We start from the raw sequence: 17,144 nt of genomic DNA, 5'->3' as shown, positions 1-17,144 counted from the left end.
TAGTGCAATGATCATCTTGATTCATCCTTAAGGATCTGTAGGTTCTCAGATGTGGCTTTCATTTTGTAGTATTAGGAGAGCTGGAGAAAGGAAAAGATTTGATTGTAACTGTTCATTATCCACTGAAAGTATCCAATCAATATAAAGTTGTCAATAAGGCAAATCTCTTTCTTTCAAACATGGAGACGTTGAAAGAAAATCAAACAAGGTTGATTCATGGCTGTTTGTGGGCCATTGTTGTGTGCATATTGGCTGCCTACACAATACACAGTCACTTCACTTTATAGTAAATCCTATGAAGGATTTTGAGACGTCCTCATGATGTGAAAGGCCCTATATGAAATACAAGGATTATTTTATTACTTTCTATAATAAAATAAGGAAATATTATGTTAGCTTTTACTTCCCCTTTGATAGAAATAGAAAATCATGTTGCAATCATCACATTATCACATTATTGGGATTTTTTATGGGTTATGTATAAACACGTTAATAGAGGGAATTACAGGTGCAGTTAATTATGTGATAAACAACAAATTACAAATTACATTTGTGTAATGCCTTTCACATCGGGAGGACATTCCAAGGCACTGGACAATCAAGGATTTGGAGTCGAGCTGGGAGTTGATGGCAATTCAGAAGGGGACCTGAAGAACAAATTTGAAGAAATCCGTGCTTTAGTGACATTCACATTTATAAAATTAGCTGTAAGATAGCATCAGATTTTTTATCAATCCCATTCTAGCAGTGTGAAGGACCCCAAATTCAAAGAATAGTTAAGGAATGCTTCAGTGTTTGAATTTCATGATTACAGTTATGAATGCTAAAATATGATGGTATATTATAAAGCCTTTTCACCATGTGTAATTTTTAATGTGTGTCTCTTTTTTATTTAGATGTACCAAGTCATTCAGCCAGAAAGAGCATTATACATACAGGCTAACAACTGTGTGGAGGCCAAAGACTGGATTGATATCTTAACAAAAGTTAGTCAGTGCAACAAGAAGCGCTTGACAGTGTACCATCCTTCAGCATATCTCAATGGGCACTGGCTTTGTTGCAAGGCCACTGCTGACACAGCCCTAGGCTGTACACCTTGCACTGGGTAAGGAGAATAGTGTAAACTGTATATAATTCAACAGGCAGTGGTAAGAGTATAGAGTTTATTGCATAAGATGAAACATGAGGTTTAACAATCTGTAATCAAATGATACTACATATAACAACACATTAACAATACTACACATCTATGTGAGCAAAACATTTATCACAGAGCATGCATGCAGGGGTTGCTCAGTACTCCAGACAAACAACACACCTCAAAATACACAGCAGAGATCAACCCCTGGAAATCCCTCAGGGACAACTGATTCTGGTAATACATACACTAAACAGGGACCAGCGTCCTGTAAACCCTCGGACCCAATCAATCACTCTATACAACAACAGTAGTACTCACGATACAGGGACAACAACACATATCTAGGCACTGGTTCATGCTCCAGACTAAACAAACCTGGGTTCATCTTGACATACACTGGAGCGATCACAGAAATATCACACAGAATCACAGAGAGTGGCTCCTGGAAACCCAACAGAAACAATCAGCTCTTAGCCCAGCACCTCACTCGTACCTGACTTCTGTGTTTCAAATGGACCAACCACTACTACTGTTATTACTTCTCTGCCTAGCTAAAAGAACCAAAAACATATTACCCACTACTTCTCCTCTTTCACTTTTCATGGTCACTTTCTTACTTCACCCCTGTACACTATATATAGATACAGTAGAATCGATATTGATTCCACTGGGAAGTGTGCTGACCCTCTACGCAACTCCAACTATTTCAAAGTTACATCTTTGATGTGTTTCTAACTCCACTTCCCCCAGTCACAGAGATAGGCCCCACCCTTCGCAAGCTGTTAGCAATCATTGAACAGGCTCTTTTTGCATTAGAAAATACCTGATAAGGAGAAAGATATGGACGACTTCTGAGCAGCCTTCCACAGCCTGCTTGTTTCTCAGCCTTGAGATAGGCAGGTGTCTGAGGCTGTAGCCTTTTCTTTCTGTGGTCCATTGTTCTTACATCTATGTTCAAGGGCCCGATTGCTCATTATCTCAGAGGAGTGAACATCTTACCAGGAAAATCTGAAATGTAATCAACTCGTCCAGCAAAGCTACTTTTAACCCCTCCTAAGCTAGTCATTCTATCAAACAAACCTTATTAAATAATTAAATAATAAGGTTACATTCTAAATGCATATAAAGGTTAATTAAAAGCCTTAAAAAACATAAAAAATCACAAATATAATCTTATAATAGCTACATTTTATTTTCTAGGCAACTATTGTTGGGGACCTTTCTTACGTTGATCACTACCTTTTCTATGTAACTACATACCCTACACAGCATGAAAACAGACCATTCAGTCCAACTAAACCATGACAATCTTTATACTTCATTAAGCCTCCACACTCTGAATTCTCTCTCCCTATCCCCTCCCATACTCCTCTATTCCCTTCACTCTCATGTAACTTTAAATGGGACAACCATCACTATCTCTTGATTCCAGGACCACTGCTGTTCTGACAGACTACCAGTTAGATATCAGGCCCTCAACATTGTCTAACTCAAATGTTGAGGTTTTCCTGCTTGGCTCCCACCAGTGTCTCATCTTAGGTGACTGCATAAACCTCCCCAGTTATTCACTCCAGCTCATGATGTCTGTTTGGAGTTTGTATTTTCTTGAATTCTCACCTGTCCTTTAAGCATTTCATCTGGACTCTGAGCATGTCTGCTTTCCTTCATCTCTTGCCTGCCTTGGTCATTTCTTTACTTCAGTGAGCAGAAACCCTCATCTATCCCTTTGTCATCTCCATACCCAACTTGTCCAATACCCTGCTCGCTGACCTCCCCAGCTTTGCTCCAGATCATCCAGAACTGCGCCGTTGGCACCCTCTGTCTCACTAGGTTGTGCAAACCCATCTACCCCATCTTGCCCAGCTCCATGGGCTCCCCATCCGCCAGGGTGAGCCCACTTTGAGATCCTCATTCTCACTTTGAAATGCCTCCACAGCCTTGCAATACCTTAGCTCTGTGATGTTTTACAACCCTGCTCCCATGGCTACTCCCTATGCTCTGCCAGGTCTGGCCTGCTTCATGCCCCATCTGCTCTACTCCACCATCAGCCACTTCTGATGATCTCGCTCCCACCGTCTCGACTTTCAAAACCTGTTGAAATACCTACCTTCACAACTGCACTTCCAGCCACTTCCCCCTAATACCCCCCGTCGCCCTGCCCCATCTCTCTCCCAGCTTTGGGTCTTACTTCAGCTTTGTAATTGTAGAGTTGTTATTTTATGTTGAAAAAAGCTTTTTACATATATACTCAAGTATTAGTCTAATCCAAAATTGCACATTTATCAGGGCATGTATTTGTCTTTTTACAACTGTCTCTTATCATTTAGTTAACACTGTGATTACTTTATATTGTGTGTTTATCTGATTTTATGCAGCGGGCTTCCAGCTAACATCCAGTTAGATGTAGATGGTGACCGGGAGACTGAGCGCATTTACTCGCTTTTCAGTACCTACATGACTAAATTGGAGAAAATGCAAGGTAACAGATATAGTGGCGAGAACGATGTGTTCCACTGGCACTCTACCCTCTACCTACTCTCCCTAACCTCTTTCAAAGCTTTCCTTGAAACTTACATCCTTGACTGCACTCTTTCCTGTCTCCCACGCTGCTCAGCCTCCCACTCTCATCTGCGTAAAGCATTTCGAGACAACTAAGTAAAAGGAGGTGTATATTGTTGGTTATTGTTAATAAAATGGATGGAGTGTCCTAACGTATAAGCATAAGGTAAAAATGTTATTTAGGAACCTGTGTAGATTCCTGGTTATCTACCACAAGTCAAGTTATGACCATATGAAGGGGAATGCTCTGTCACAACCTTTTCATTAACTAAGGTACCAAAATAGAGATTTCCTCGCTGTCTCATCATCTGCTGTAGAATGAAATGCATGAAGACAGAAACTACATGAAAACTAATGGAAATGAGTACTGGCGATAACCTATCAAGTTGGGGAGTGTTACACCCATTATAAGTAAACTGGAAGTTGCATTAACAAACTAAGGGAACTCCACTCTGATGAGAGCTACTTTCAGAGCGCTGTTCCCATGCCTGAGCTAATGGACAGAAGAGCGTTTACTCAGAATCCTTACTAAGGAATTAGAAATAATCACTGAACCAACATACATTAGAACTCACTTTTATTGAAGTTCAGTTTTAAGAATACAGTATTTCAACTATTAATTGAGCTTAAATGTAATATATACTTCTGTCCCTCAAAATAATTCTCTTTATTTCAATCCTCTCACTAGAGGCGTGTGGCAGCAAGTCTGTGTACGATGGGCCTGAGCAGGAAGAATATTCAACCTTCATTATTGATGATCCTCAGGAGACGTATAAAGCACTAAGACAGATAATAGAAATTGTTCAAACATTGGAGATGGAGCATGTCCAGTATAAGAGGAATAAGTTCAAGAGGACCAAGTATGGCAGCCAGTAAGTGCTGTAGATTTTGCAAATTTCTGCTACTATCACTTAGATGTCTTCAGATTTTTCTGTTTCAGAGCCCTTTGTCAACACTTGGATCTTTCTTGCTTTACCAACATAATTCAACAACAACAACTTGCACTTATATAGCGCCCTCCACGCAGAGTAGCATCTCAACGCTTTACAGTGGTGGAGCCTGACTCCGAGCTGGGGGGGAGGGGAGGTGACCGTAAGCAACAACAACAACAAAATTACATTTGTATAGCGCCTTTCACGCTAGGAGGACATCCCAAGGCGCTGGACAGTGTACAGCATTTCAGACCCAAGCTGGGGTCATGGGGGGAGAAGAGAGTGGAGGGGAAGGGTGTTGACCGATGGCATGGTCAAAAAGGAGGGTCTTGAGGCAGGACTTGAAGGAGGCTAAGGAGGGGGTGAGGCGGAGTGATTGGGGGATGGAATTCCAGAGGTTGGGGGCAGAGTGGGTGAAGGCTCTCCCGCCAATGGTGGGGCGGGTGGGGCAGTGACGCGGAGCAGGCCAGAGCCGGCTGAGCGGAGGGAACGGCCGGGTTGGTAGGCGGTTAGGAGGTCGCAGAGGTAGAGTGGGACGAGGCCATGGAGGACTTTGTATGTGAGGAGCAGGATCTTGAACTGGATCCTCTGAAAGATAGGGAGCCAATGGAGAGTGCGGGAGATGGGGTCACGGTGTTTGGTGCGGGAGAGGATACGGTTACAGAGTTTCAGTGGCCTGAGGGGTGAGGTAGCGGTGGAGACAGGCGATGTTGCAGAGGTGAGGGAAGGCAGAGCGGGTCATGGCTTGAATATGGGGAAGAAAAGACGGTTGAGGGTTGAACAAGACACCTAGGTTCCTGACTGGCTTGGTGAGTTGTAGTGTGCAATCATGGAGGTTGATGCTGCCAGAGCCTGAGGTGCTGACGTGAAACCAATCAGGAGGGCCTCAGTCTTGTTCACATTCAACTGTAGGAAATTTGCCCTCATCCAGGACTTGATGTCCGACAGGCAGTCTGTCAGGACAGCAGTGGTCCTGTAGTTGAGGGTGGAGGCAGAAAGATAGAGTTGGAAGTTGACCCCATGTCTGCGGGTGATGTCACCAAGCGGGAGCATATAGATATTAAAGAGGAGAGTAATTTAATATTATTTAATATTAATATTTAATATTTATTTAATTGTGTCTTCATATTTAATAAAAATATGAAACATAACAACAACAAAAACAACAACATTACATTGGTAAAGCACCTTTCACATGAGGAGGACGTCCCAAGGACGTCCCAAAGTATGGTTGTAAGGAAGGTTTTCATACAGGACTTGAAAAAGGGGAGAGAGCGAACAAGGCGGAGAGTATAGCTTTCAAGAGGGAATTCATTAGCTTTCAAGAGGGAACTACATAAAAGGATTAACTTGCAGAGTATAGGGAAAAGCAGGTAAGTGGAATTGAATGGATTCCTCTTTGAAAGATGCAGCAAGATACAATGAACTTCATTTTGTTCTTTGTAATGGAAAATGTTATGGTTCTAGAATCAGCAGGTTGCACCTCCAGTTGTGGGAAAAATTCGTGCCAGCTTGGAATACAAATTACCACAAATTTGATGCAAATAATATGTGATCACAAAACGCTAGTACAGTAGTGCTGTTATAGCACACCTTTAAAATTTATCTTCTTTTGAATTATGTCCAAGAAATCATTAAAGAAGCTTAAATAAACAAATGTTAATGCTGAGGATACTGACTGCATGTCTAGTAATAATTTCTCTCCCTCAAGTTCTGCTGAAGGATCGTGGACCCGAAACGTTGACTCACTTTCCTTTCTCTATAGATGATGCCTGACCTGCTGAGTGTTCCCAGCGACTTCTGTTTTTCTTTCTCTCCCTCTTGAGGCCTATCCTTTTATTAACAAATAATATTATTAGGAGCCTAATTCCTCCTTTATAAAGAAAAGTAATTTAATTTAACGTGCCCATTGCATTTTACAAAACCGTTAGTCTCTGTATTTCTGTGGCCATTTTTATGCAGTTAACTTTTAAAGTTGAAACACATCTTACTTGGTTATAATAAAAACAGTAATCTTTATGTATTTAAAATATAAGTTTTCCATATTGTGATACAGATTCACCTATTAATAATCCTGTTTCTTTTCATTATTTAGGGAGCATCCCATAGGTGACAAGTCTTTTCAGTGTTATTCAACCCAAAACTCAGGATGTTCAACCAATTCAATGTGACCAACTGCCTTAACAAAGAAGTGGAAAAGTCGAGCGTATTATTTTATACCAGGCGTTGCTGGATATAGAGAGGTCAACAATGTTAAATGAAGCTTAAAAAAACAGAAAATAATCCATTTGAACCCGATGTGTACAGACTTACAACATTAAACTCACATACATTTGGTGGTTGATTAATGTTTTCACAAACTGTTACATATGCACTTTAGTCATCTGTTTGCAACAGATGATTTAACTTTTTGCCTTTAAGGCATTATTTTATACCTGCTTTTACTGGTGATCAGTTCAATGATCATTGAAAGTGAATCCATCTGCAAGCAACTCCAGTGTCATTTTTAAACTTCTTGGGGCCAAATGGAGCTAAGTACTGAAGTAACAAAGCAATAGCATTTCACCTTTTGTAAGCAGCTTAAGATTGCAGTTTGTGTTAGTATTGAAGGACAACATCAATTGTTTTTCCCTGCAGAGCTTGAAAAATGTAACCTCATTACATGGCGCACAATGATTTTTGCACTGTCGAATTCTGTTTTACTTTGATTTTGCTAGAACCTGGGATTAGCAATCTATTGCTGGGAAGGAAAAGAAGAGGATTTAATAGGCATGTTTGTTTGGTGCATCAAATGTCAAGTAAGCACCACACTATTCCACATTCATGTTACAGCCTTTGGCCCAGCGGCATTCATTGGACCACAAAGGTGATGGTGTAGTGGAGGCACTATGCCATCTGGATGGTTTTCAATTGTTTATTGATAAAAAATGTCTTGTAGGCAGAAACTTTTGCTGCTAGAGTTCACAACATCTTTTGTGCTATTTTCCCGCTGACTTTAACAAATAATGTTCTGCTTTAATTGTAGTGGAAACGTCCCACCTTGTGCACCATGACAATCGTGTAGGAAGCTTTTGTAACAAAACAATGTGTTCAGTCGGCAGCATTGTGGACCCGGGGAGAGAGGGAGGGAAACGGATTCAATTATAATGTTGTTTATATTTTGAGGTACAGACATTGCTGTTAATGCCAATGCTAATAGCGATAAGAGTTTTATGCAAAATGTGTCTTGATTTTGCCAAGTACTCGCTGCTGTGGAATATTTACTTACCTCTGCTTGATGCTTCAGTTTTAATAGCATGAAGACCTTGTCTTCATAAACAATCGCACATTTTACATAAAGGGAGGATAAATATGGTCACATTTATAGTTTCAATGTTTTGATTTCCGCCTGAGGGAACTACATTAGTATATACCCTTTTTAAAAGAAGCACTGTAATAGTGAGAGAATGGTTTTATTGTGTTTTTATTCTTACGGTATATAAAATAAAAATATTGACTAAATTGTATATTGGGTAGGATTACTGTTACAAGGGAAGGAAAGTGATGAGAGCAGTATCTCAAGCCAACCTGTGTTCCTCCCATATTATTAAAGAAACTGAGCTCCGTCACCTGCCAGCTAAACTCATTCTCATAATATGCTTGTAACTTACACTGTACATAAAATACTAATGTGCTACAATGTATTTTTAACTGCCAAATAAAAATGCGAGTTTGTAATATGTGTGTACGTGTCACTAAATTTTTAAACAAATTCATTTCATCTAATGTCTATAAAGTTTTAGTTTCTCAAAGTCAGTCTAGAGAGTGACCTTCAAAATTTGCAATTTAGAGTGGATCTAAAGCAGAAATTGTTTAGATGGAGATTCAGGTAATAATGATAAACCTTCCATTTTACATTGCTCCTTTCAGTTCAGGAGGATGTCTAAAAGCACTTCACAGGACATACAGTGTAGTCTGTGTATTGGTAGGGGAACGCAGCAGCCAATTTGTGCACTGCAATGTTCCACAAATAGCCACTTTGCTGTGTTTGCCGATCACATACAATCCAATACATACCTATATCCCCTTTGTCTTAAGAGATGTTTTGATGTTATAGGTGTAATATCAAATGCAAAGATTATTGTTATTATTACAACAACCAATTGCATTTATATATCGTCTTTCACATCAGGAAGACGTCAGAGGTTTGCAACCTCTGGGGGTTGGAATCAAGAGGATGGCGAGCAAGGGGGTGGGGCTGGGTGAATGACCAAAGCCACGGTCAAAGAGGAAGGTCTTGAGATGGGCCTTGATGGAGTCCTGTAGCTCAGTGGTTAGAGCACTCGCCTTGCGAGCCAGACACCTGGTTTCAATTCCAGCTAGGGTGAAACTTGGGCAAGTTTCCTTACTCCACACACCTAATAATAATCCTTCCAAATCAAAACAATAATAATAAATTGGTCACTTTCAATCCACTACTGTTTGTGGGACACTGCTGTGCGCAATTGGCTGCCGCGTTTCGTCCACAAATATACGGCCAATTCACTTTACAGTCTATTCTGTGAAGCGCTTTGAGACATCGAGAAGACGTGAAATGCACTATATCAAATACAAGGATTATTATTATTATGGAGGTAAGGAAGAAGGCAAGGTGAATTAGCCAATACCACTATGAATAAGAATGTAGCGTAAATTAGACTTTAATAATGGTGAAGTAAAATGATGAACAGTTTACCTGAAACAAAGAAAACAAGAGTGTGGACAGGCCAGAAGGCTGCTAGTCAGGATTCATAAAACTCTACTTCCCCTTAATGTTACCTATCCTTAGTTCTTTCACATTAAACTTCATTTTCTGGTTTTGGGTTTAATAATCCTTGCATTTGATATAGCGCTTTTCACGTCGGGAGGACGTCCCAAAGCGCTTCACAGAACACACTGTAAAGTGAATTGACTATATTTGTGGGCGAACGCAGCAGCAATGTCTCACAAACAGTCGTAGATTGAAAATGACCAATTTTATTATTGTTATTGGTTTTGGAGGGATTATTATTAGGCTCTGTGTGGAGTACGGAAACTTGCCTAAGGTTTCGCCCTGCCTGGAATTGAGCTCAGGTCTCTCGCTTGCAAAGCGAGTACTCTAACCACTGAGCTACAGGACTCCAAAACCAAAAGGTGAAGTTTAATGTGAAAGAACTAAGAATAGGTAACATTAAGAAATCAAAATAAACTCTAGAGTTCTTAGTGGGTAAGTGAATCCCATAATATTGCACTGAGGAATACCAAACCCAAACAAGCCCAGATCTGATCCCTTGGTCTATTCTGTCTGGTCTGATCTCACTTGTGATCTCAGTGGTGCCAAAATTGGCCTTTAGCGGGGATCCCATTCCTAATCATTAATAAGTGACCACTGCCATCAGGTAAGAACTGAATTAGGTTGAGCTATGATGCCTCTCAAGGTTGATCAGTCGACTCCTTTGAACCTTTTATCCGCTCTCTGACCAAGTCTGCTTTCCTCCATCTCCATAATACAATCCACCTCTGCCATTACCTCACATGCCCCTGATATACAGCTGAAAGTCTCACCTGTGCCTTTGTCCCCCTATACGTGACTTTTCCTTGCTCGTTGGCCTCTGTTCTACCCTCCACATGCAGACCATAGAGGAGGGAGTTTCTCTTGGGAGTCCTGGCCAACAAACCCTCAAACAAAGTTGGTCATTCACTTCACGGCTGTCTGTGAGACACTACTGTGCACAAATTGGCTGTTGCGTTTGCCTACAAAATACAGTCACTCCACTTTATGGCAAATCCTGTGAAGTGCTTTGAGACATTCTCTGGTATGAATGATCCTATATATTAAATTATTATAATTTTACAGCCCACTTTCCCTTCCATACTTGGCTCACCTCCCCCATACTCACCAGACTCCATTGGCAGCCATTGCCCCAGTGGATTAACTTTAAGATTCTCATCACCTTTGAATGCCTCCATGCCTTTCTCCACTGTGCAATCTCCAGCAATCCTCCTCCCACACCCATCCCCTCCAATCCACTAACCCCAGCCTGTTTCATGTCATTATCTGCTCTGCCCATCTTTGACAGGTGAGCTCTCGGCCACTTTGCCCCACCCTCTGAAACTCTCTTCCCAAATTCCTGCCCCTTCCCCCACCCCCCCCATCCTGGCCTTCAAAACCCGTCTTAAAAACCTGTCTGACTGTGCCTTCAGCCACGACCCTACCCATATGCCCCTGTTCAGGCTCCCACTCTGTCTTTGTTTTGAGATGTCTCTCTACATATTGCAATATAATTTACATTTAGATAGCGACTTTCATATCAGGAGACGTTGCAAAACATTTCACACTGCTCGCTAGGCACCTGAGCTAGGGTGTGCGCTGAGGGGTTGAGGAGGAGAATGAATGATTTTTGACTGATAGCACGGTCAAAGGTGTACATCTTGAAATGGACTCTAATGAGGTGAGGGTCTCTGGGGTGGAATTCGAGAGAATGAGGCAGAATGGCTGACAGCCTGCCCGCCGATGGTGGGCTGGATAGAGCGGGGAATGTGAATATCAAGTGTAAATTTTTGTTGGAGCAGGGGTTGCTTTTTTCTACTTCAGAGCAATTTGTACAAGCTTTAAATGTTAGTAGTGGGGCAAGCAGGTGGAGCTGGGATTTAAGGAGAGGGGTGGGGATGGGGTCCAGGGAGCAGGTGGTGGGCCGCATGGAGGATATGGTGATGAAGACAGAGGAGGGGTTGACAGGTTCAAAGGTGTGGAAGGAGGGATGGGTAATTGTCAGAGTGTGGGGTGGGGGTAGGGAAGGGGTGGAAGTTGGGAGGGCAGTGGCAGCTGAGCGGATTCCCTTGATTTTGGACTCGAGGAAGTCCATCATTTTCTCGCAGTGAGAGTCAGAGGATAGAATCTGAGCCTCCTCCTGCCTTTCCTCAACTAAGCCTTCAAGCATAACCTTCTATTCCTTTCTACCTCAAGTACCTATCTAGCTTCCCCTTAAATACATCTATGCTATTTGCCTCAACAACTCCTTGTGGTAGCATGTTCCACATTCCCACTTCTCTTTGTGTAAAGAAATTTCTTCTAGCTTACCTATTTGAATCTATTTGCGACTATTTTATATTGATGCCCCTGGTTTTGGTCTCCCCCACAAGTGGAAACATCTTCCCTATGTCTTCCCTATCAAAACCTTTCATCATTTTAAAGACCTCTATCAGGTCACCCCTTACCCTCCTTTTTTCAAGAAAAAAGAGTCCAAGCACGTGTAGCCTTTCCTGATGGGTATAACCTCTCAGTTCTGGGATCAACCTTGTGAATCTCCTTTGCACCCTCTCCAGTGCCTCTACATCCCTTCTATAATGTGGGGACCAGAACTGCACACAGTATTCTAAGTGTGGTCTAACCAAGGTTCTATAGATAAATTCTGTTGCTTTTCATTTCTATCCCTCTAGAAATACCTGGTTTGCTTTTTTTTATAGCCTTATTAACCTGCATTGCTACGTTTAGTGAATTGTGTATGTGTACCCCTAGATCCCTTTGCTCCTCTACCCCATTTAGGTTTTTATTTTCCAGGATGTGTGTGACTTCCTTATGCCTGCTACCGAAATGTACCACCTCACACTTTTCTACATTGAAATGCATTTGCCGTTGAAATGACCATTCAGAAAGTTTATTAATGTCTTGCTGTAATTTGTTGCAGTCCTCCTCTGTATTAACTACTCCACCAATTTGGTGTCATCCGCAAATTTTGAAAGTGTACGGCTAATTCCCGAGTCCAAATCATTAATGTATATTGTGAAGAACAGTGGTCCCAATACCGATTCTGGTGGAACACCACTGCCCACCCCCTGCCAGTCTGAGTAGCTACCCTTTACCCCTACTCTCTGTTTTCTGTTTTGTAGCCAGCTTGCTATCCATTCTGCCATTTTTCCCCTGACTCCACACGCTCTGATCTTATTCATTAGTCTGTTATGTGGTACCTTATTGAACACCTTTTGGAAATCTAAATATATTACATCTACCACATTACCCTTGTCTACTCTTTCTGTTACCCCTTCAAAGAATTCAATGATTTTGGTCAAGCATGACTTTCCTTTTTGAAATCTGTGCTGACTATTCCTTATTATGTTTTCCGTTTCTAGATATTTTTCTATTACCTCCTTCGGTAAGGATTCCATTATCTTTCCTACCACCGCTGTTAAGATGACAGGTCTATAGTTCCCTAGGCTTGTTGTATCTCCTTTTTAAAATATAGGTATAACATTAGCCATCCTCTGGCACTATTCCCTTTTCTAATGAGCTATTATATATGTGTAATAGTGCCTCTGCTATCTCTTCCCTCGATTCTTTTAATATACACGGATGCAATCCATCTGGACCAGGATTTTTATCCTCTCTGAGTTTTGTTAGTTTTTCGATTATATCTCCCCTTTGTATCTTAAATGTATCCATATTATTTTCAATCTCTTCTTCTACTGTTATGTCCACCTGATCCATCTTCCGGGTGAATATTGAGGCAAAGTAATTATTTAATATTTCTGCCGTTTCGCTATCACGGCCTGTGAGCTTACCTTGTCCATCCCTTAATGGCCCTGTTCCTATTTTGATTTTTCTTTTGTTATTTTCTATGTCTGTAGAGTACTTTACTATTTATTTTTATATTCCCAGTATCACAAGTATCACTTCCATTCTGCACTACCAAGAACAGTTTCCATTTAATTTCCTTGTGAAGGGAATAGAGAATTATGGGAGGGGGATGCTGAAAGGGGATTGGGAAGGGTGAAGATTCATGTAGATTATAAGTAGTTGGGTCGAATAGTCTGTTGTTGCTGTACAGACAGTCTATGTAATTTTATATATGATTCCCAAGCACTACCTTGTGTTAGCTCTTTTCTAGTGCATGCCTGATACCCCCAAAATTAGTTCATCTGAAGTTTGGTTCACCAACATTTTTATTTTTGTCATTTATCTGAATATAAAATTTAACTTCACAAAATGTAAAATTCACCTTTTCACTCACCTTCAGATGTAGATCATTTCAGGTGGAATGCAACATTATAAGTATATTGAAGCTTGTGCCCTAACATCCTGATTCAAATGTTTTAAAAAGATTCGCAGAACTCTTGAAATCCCACGGTTTCTGAAGGGAGCTGTATAAATGCAAGTTTTTGCTTGTACATCAGTAGTTCACAACAGTATTGAAGTCAATCAAGTCAAATACCTGACAAATGTCAGCTTGGCTCAACGGTAGCTTTCTCCCTTCTGAGTCAGAAGGTTATGAGTTCAAGCCCCTAATTGGGACTTGGAATCACAGAGTCTAAGCTGACACTCCAATGCAGTGCTGGAGGTGTTGCATTGTCAGAAGTAGATTGGATCATGTACGTAAGGCCCAAGCTGTGGACAGGAAGATGGTGGCAATCTCTTCCACATTTCATGCTGAGCTGCGTTGCCTACTGGGAAGCTCACAGGGAGTTACTGGTACCTACCATCCACCTAGTGAGGGATCAAACCTTTGCTTTCCAGATGTCGAACGACCAACTACTAACTATCCTCCTTGTGGGTGGTGGTGGGGGTGGGGGAAGGAGAGTTAACAGGCCAACCAGCCTGGCTCATCAGCAGACTTTGGCCCATCGATCTCATCCCTCCGGAACACCCACCTCCATCAATGCAGCGAGCTGCTTTTTAAATCAGTTCAGTATCCTGGCCTTTACCACCTTTCCTAGCAACCTCTTCCAATTGTTGATTATCCTTTGCATAAAGAAAGACATCCTCATATCTGTTCTGAAAATGCAGAAAATTTCCTGCAGCTAAATGTCGGCTAGATGGAAGCCACATCTTTGACTCCCATCAATGTCTTCTCTCCAGCGGGTCTGAAATCCTCAACCTCCCCAGGTTCAACTTCAGACTCTCTGAACCCGTGCGCAACTTAGGCGTCAACATCCGTTTCCTGACCAGGACCACTTTTTTCCATCTCCGTCACATTTCCCACCTCCGTCCGTACTTCACAATGAATGCAACGGAAACCCTCTTCCATCCGGCTGGACTTTTCCAATGCCCTCCTCGCTGATCTCCCCAGCTCCACTGTACACAAAATGCAATTAATTAAAAACTCCACCGCCCGCATACTCACCCGGTGAATCTCCGTACCACCATCACACCAGTCCTTGCCAGGCTCCACTGGCTCCCAATTACTAAATGGATTAATTTCATGATCCTCTCACTCATTTTCAAATCACTTAATTTCCTCGCAGCTCCCTACCTATCCAATTTGCTTACCACCCACTCCTTTCGTTCGGCTGGCTCCAACCTCTTATTTGTCTCTCATGCTCTCTGTTCCACCATCAGTGACCGTGCCTTCCGCCACTACACCCCGAAACTCTGAAACTCTCTCGCTCAACCCCTCCGACATGTCTCCTCCTTCCCCACCTTCAAATCCTGCCTGAAGACCTTCCTTTGCTTACAACAACAACAAATTAAATTTCAGCCACCTCCCCTCCCCCTTTCCTGGGCTCGGTGTCAGACTCCGCCACTGTGAAGAGCTCCAGGACGCTACCCTGCATGAAGGGCGCTATATAAATACAAGTTGTTGTTATATTGTTCCAAAACTCGTACCAGCGCTGCAATAGATTGTCAGCCTAAACTGCCAGTTCTGAACCACAACCTTCTGTTTCCCCAGCAGGACAAGGAGGCAACAAGAGCCCTGGTCACAGATAGAGAGGATGTCATTTGAGACTTTCACAAGTGCAGTCTCTGTACTGTAGGCAGGGCGGAAACTGGACTGGAGGGGTTCGAAGAGGAAGTGGGAGGAGAGGTGTGCGTGGAGTTGATTGGCAACAACGCATTCTAGGACTTTGGTGAGGAAGGGCAAGTTTGAAATAGGGCAGTAGTGGCTGGGGTTTGAGGGATCTAGGGAAGGTTTTTTGAGGAGGGGGGGGGTGATGACAGCAGTTTTGAGGGGGGCAGGGACTGATCCAGAGGAGAGGGACTGGTTGATGACATCAGCCAGTAGTGGGCAGAGGAGGGGAGCTGGGTGACCAGCAAGTTGGTGGGGAGGGGGTCGAGGCAGCAGGTGGTGGGTTTCATTGAAGTGATGGTGGGTGAGAGGGAGGAGGGAGACATGGGGAGGAAGGAATGTAGAATGCAGGTGGTGGTAGGAGCAGATGATGAGGAAGGTGAGGGGGACAGAGAGGGCGTGGTGGTGGGTGACAAGAGGCAGGAGGATGAGGCTGCCTGGCAGATGTTATGTATTTTGGATGAAAAGAAGTCCATGACCCCCTCCTCGTACTTGGCATTCGATGTGAAGATTGAGGAGGCCTGAGGGGGGACACGGAGGCGGTAGTGGGTGGTGGAGAAGAGGACTTGGGAATTGTTTTTTGCCTCCAAGATGATGTTGGAGTAGAAGGCTGTTTTCATGCGCGTCAAAGGACGGCGGTAGCTGTGGAGATGCTCGAGTCACAGTTGGTGGAAAACTGTCAGGCCAGTTTTCTGCCACCTGCACTCGAGCAGCTGGGTTTGGGTTTTTAGGGAGCGGAGATGGTTGTTGTACCAGGGGGATTGGGTGGGTTTGGAGATGGTCCTGGATTTTGGGGGGACAAGAGAGTTGAAGGTGGAGGAGAGGGGATTATGGAGCAGCTGGACGGCTGTGTCAGGATCTCTGTGGGGTGGAAGGCCAGAGGGATAGGATATTTGAGATGTGAGGGTCTTTGTGAGGGTCTCAGGGGGTAGCCTTTTCCAGGGATGGTAGAGTATGATACCTAGGTTCCTGACTGGCTTAGTGAGTTGAAGTGTGTAACCATGGAGGCTGATGCTGCCAGAGCCTGAGGTGCTGAGGCGCTGGTGTGAGCCAATCAGGAGAGCCTCAGTCTTGTTCACATTCAACTGTAGGAAATTTGCCCTCATCCAGGACTTGATGTCCGACCGGCAGTCTGTCAGGACAGCAGTGGTCCTGGAGTTGACCGGGTGAACACCGTGTGTTAAAACAGTTCAGAGTATGTTCTTCTAGTTTGGACCAAAGGAGAGGAAGTCTTGTTTTCTTCAGAGGTGTTTTCTTTCAAGTATCTCAAAATTGTCTTTGCTAAGTACTTTTTTTCCTCTTCATTTTATCAAAAAAAGGTTAATTTAATCTATCCTGACCAGTCATTAAATTGCTACTCACCTCAGTGAAACTGTGACATCCTGAAAAGCTTTTTTAAAATTAGATAATAGGTTAAATTGTATAAAGACAAATGGTCTTTCTTGCTTTGAAGTGATGAATGTCTGCTAAAATGTCTGATAAATGTAGCTAAAATACATGTATAAATTCACAGAATTTACAGAAAGATTGTGGATTTGAACTGCAGAAAATTGGTTCACGTTTTCATTTCAATCTACAGAAACTATTTTTAAAACTTTTTGCAGGACATAGTCTCTGTTGTGACACCATTTTTGCCTTGTGGTTGGCTTGTACATTGATGGGGTTTCCTACATGTTCGGTTACATTATTTCTGGAGTTTTGTTGGGACCTTCAGGATTCAACAGTATCGAGGTA

At 42.5% G+C, this 17,144-nt stretch overlaps 1 protein-coding gene across 2 annotated transcripts in view; it reads left to right on the top strand.

Moving 5' to 3' along the window:
- rasa3 (RAS p21 protein activator 3) overlaps positions 1–8,349 on the top strand; it is a 128,653-nt gene extending 120,304 nt beyond the window's left edge. For both annotated transcript variants that reach the window (XM_007891782.2, XM_007891783.2), the window contains 4 exons: positions 897–1,105; positions 3,517–3,620; positions 4,389–4,572; positions 6,728–8,349. In XM_007891782.2, coding sequence (XP_007889973.1) covers positions 897–1,105; positions 3,517–3,620; positions 4,389–4,572; positions 6,728–6,803 — 573 coding nt within the window. In that variant the 3' untranslated portion in view covers positions 6,804–8,349. The remainder of the gene's footprint in view (positions 1–896; positions 1,106–3,516; positions 3,621–4,388; positions 4,573–6,727) is intronic.
- Positions 8,350–17,144: the final 8,795 nt, after the last annotated feature.

The sequence above is a fragment of the Callorhinchus milii genome, unplaced genomic scaffold (assembly GCF_018977255.1).
Source record: "Callorhinchus milii isolate IMCB2004 unplaced genomic scaffold, IMCB_Cmil_1.0 Scaffold4, whole genome shotgun sequence".
Classification (NCBI taxonomy): Eukaryota; Metazoa; Chordata; class Chondrichthyes; order Chimaeriformes; family Callorhinchidae; genus Callorhinchus; species Callorhinchus milii.
Note: the sequence above shows the minus strand (reverse complement) of the source record. Positions and strands in the feature narration are given on the sequence as shown.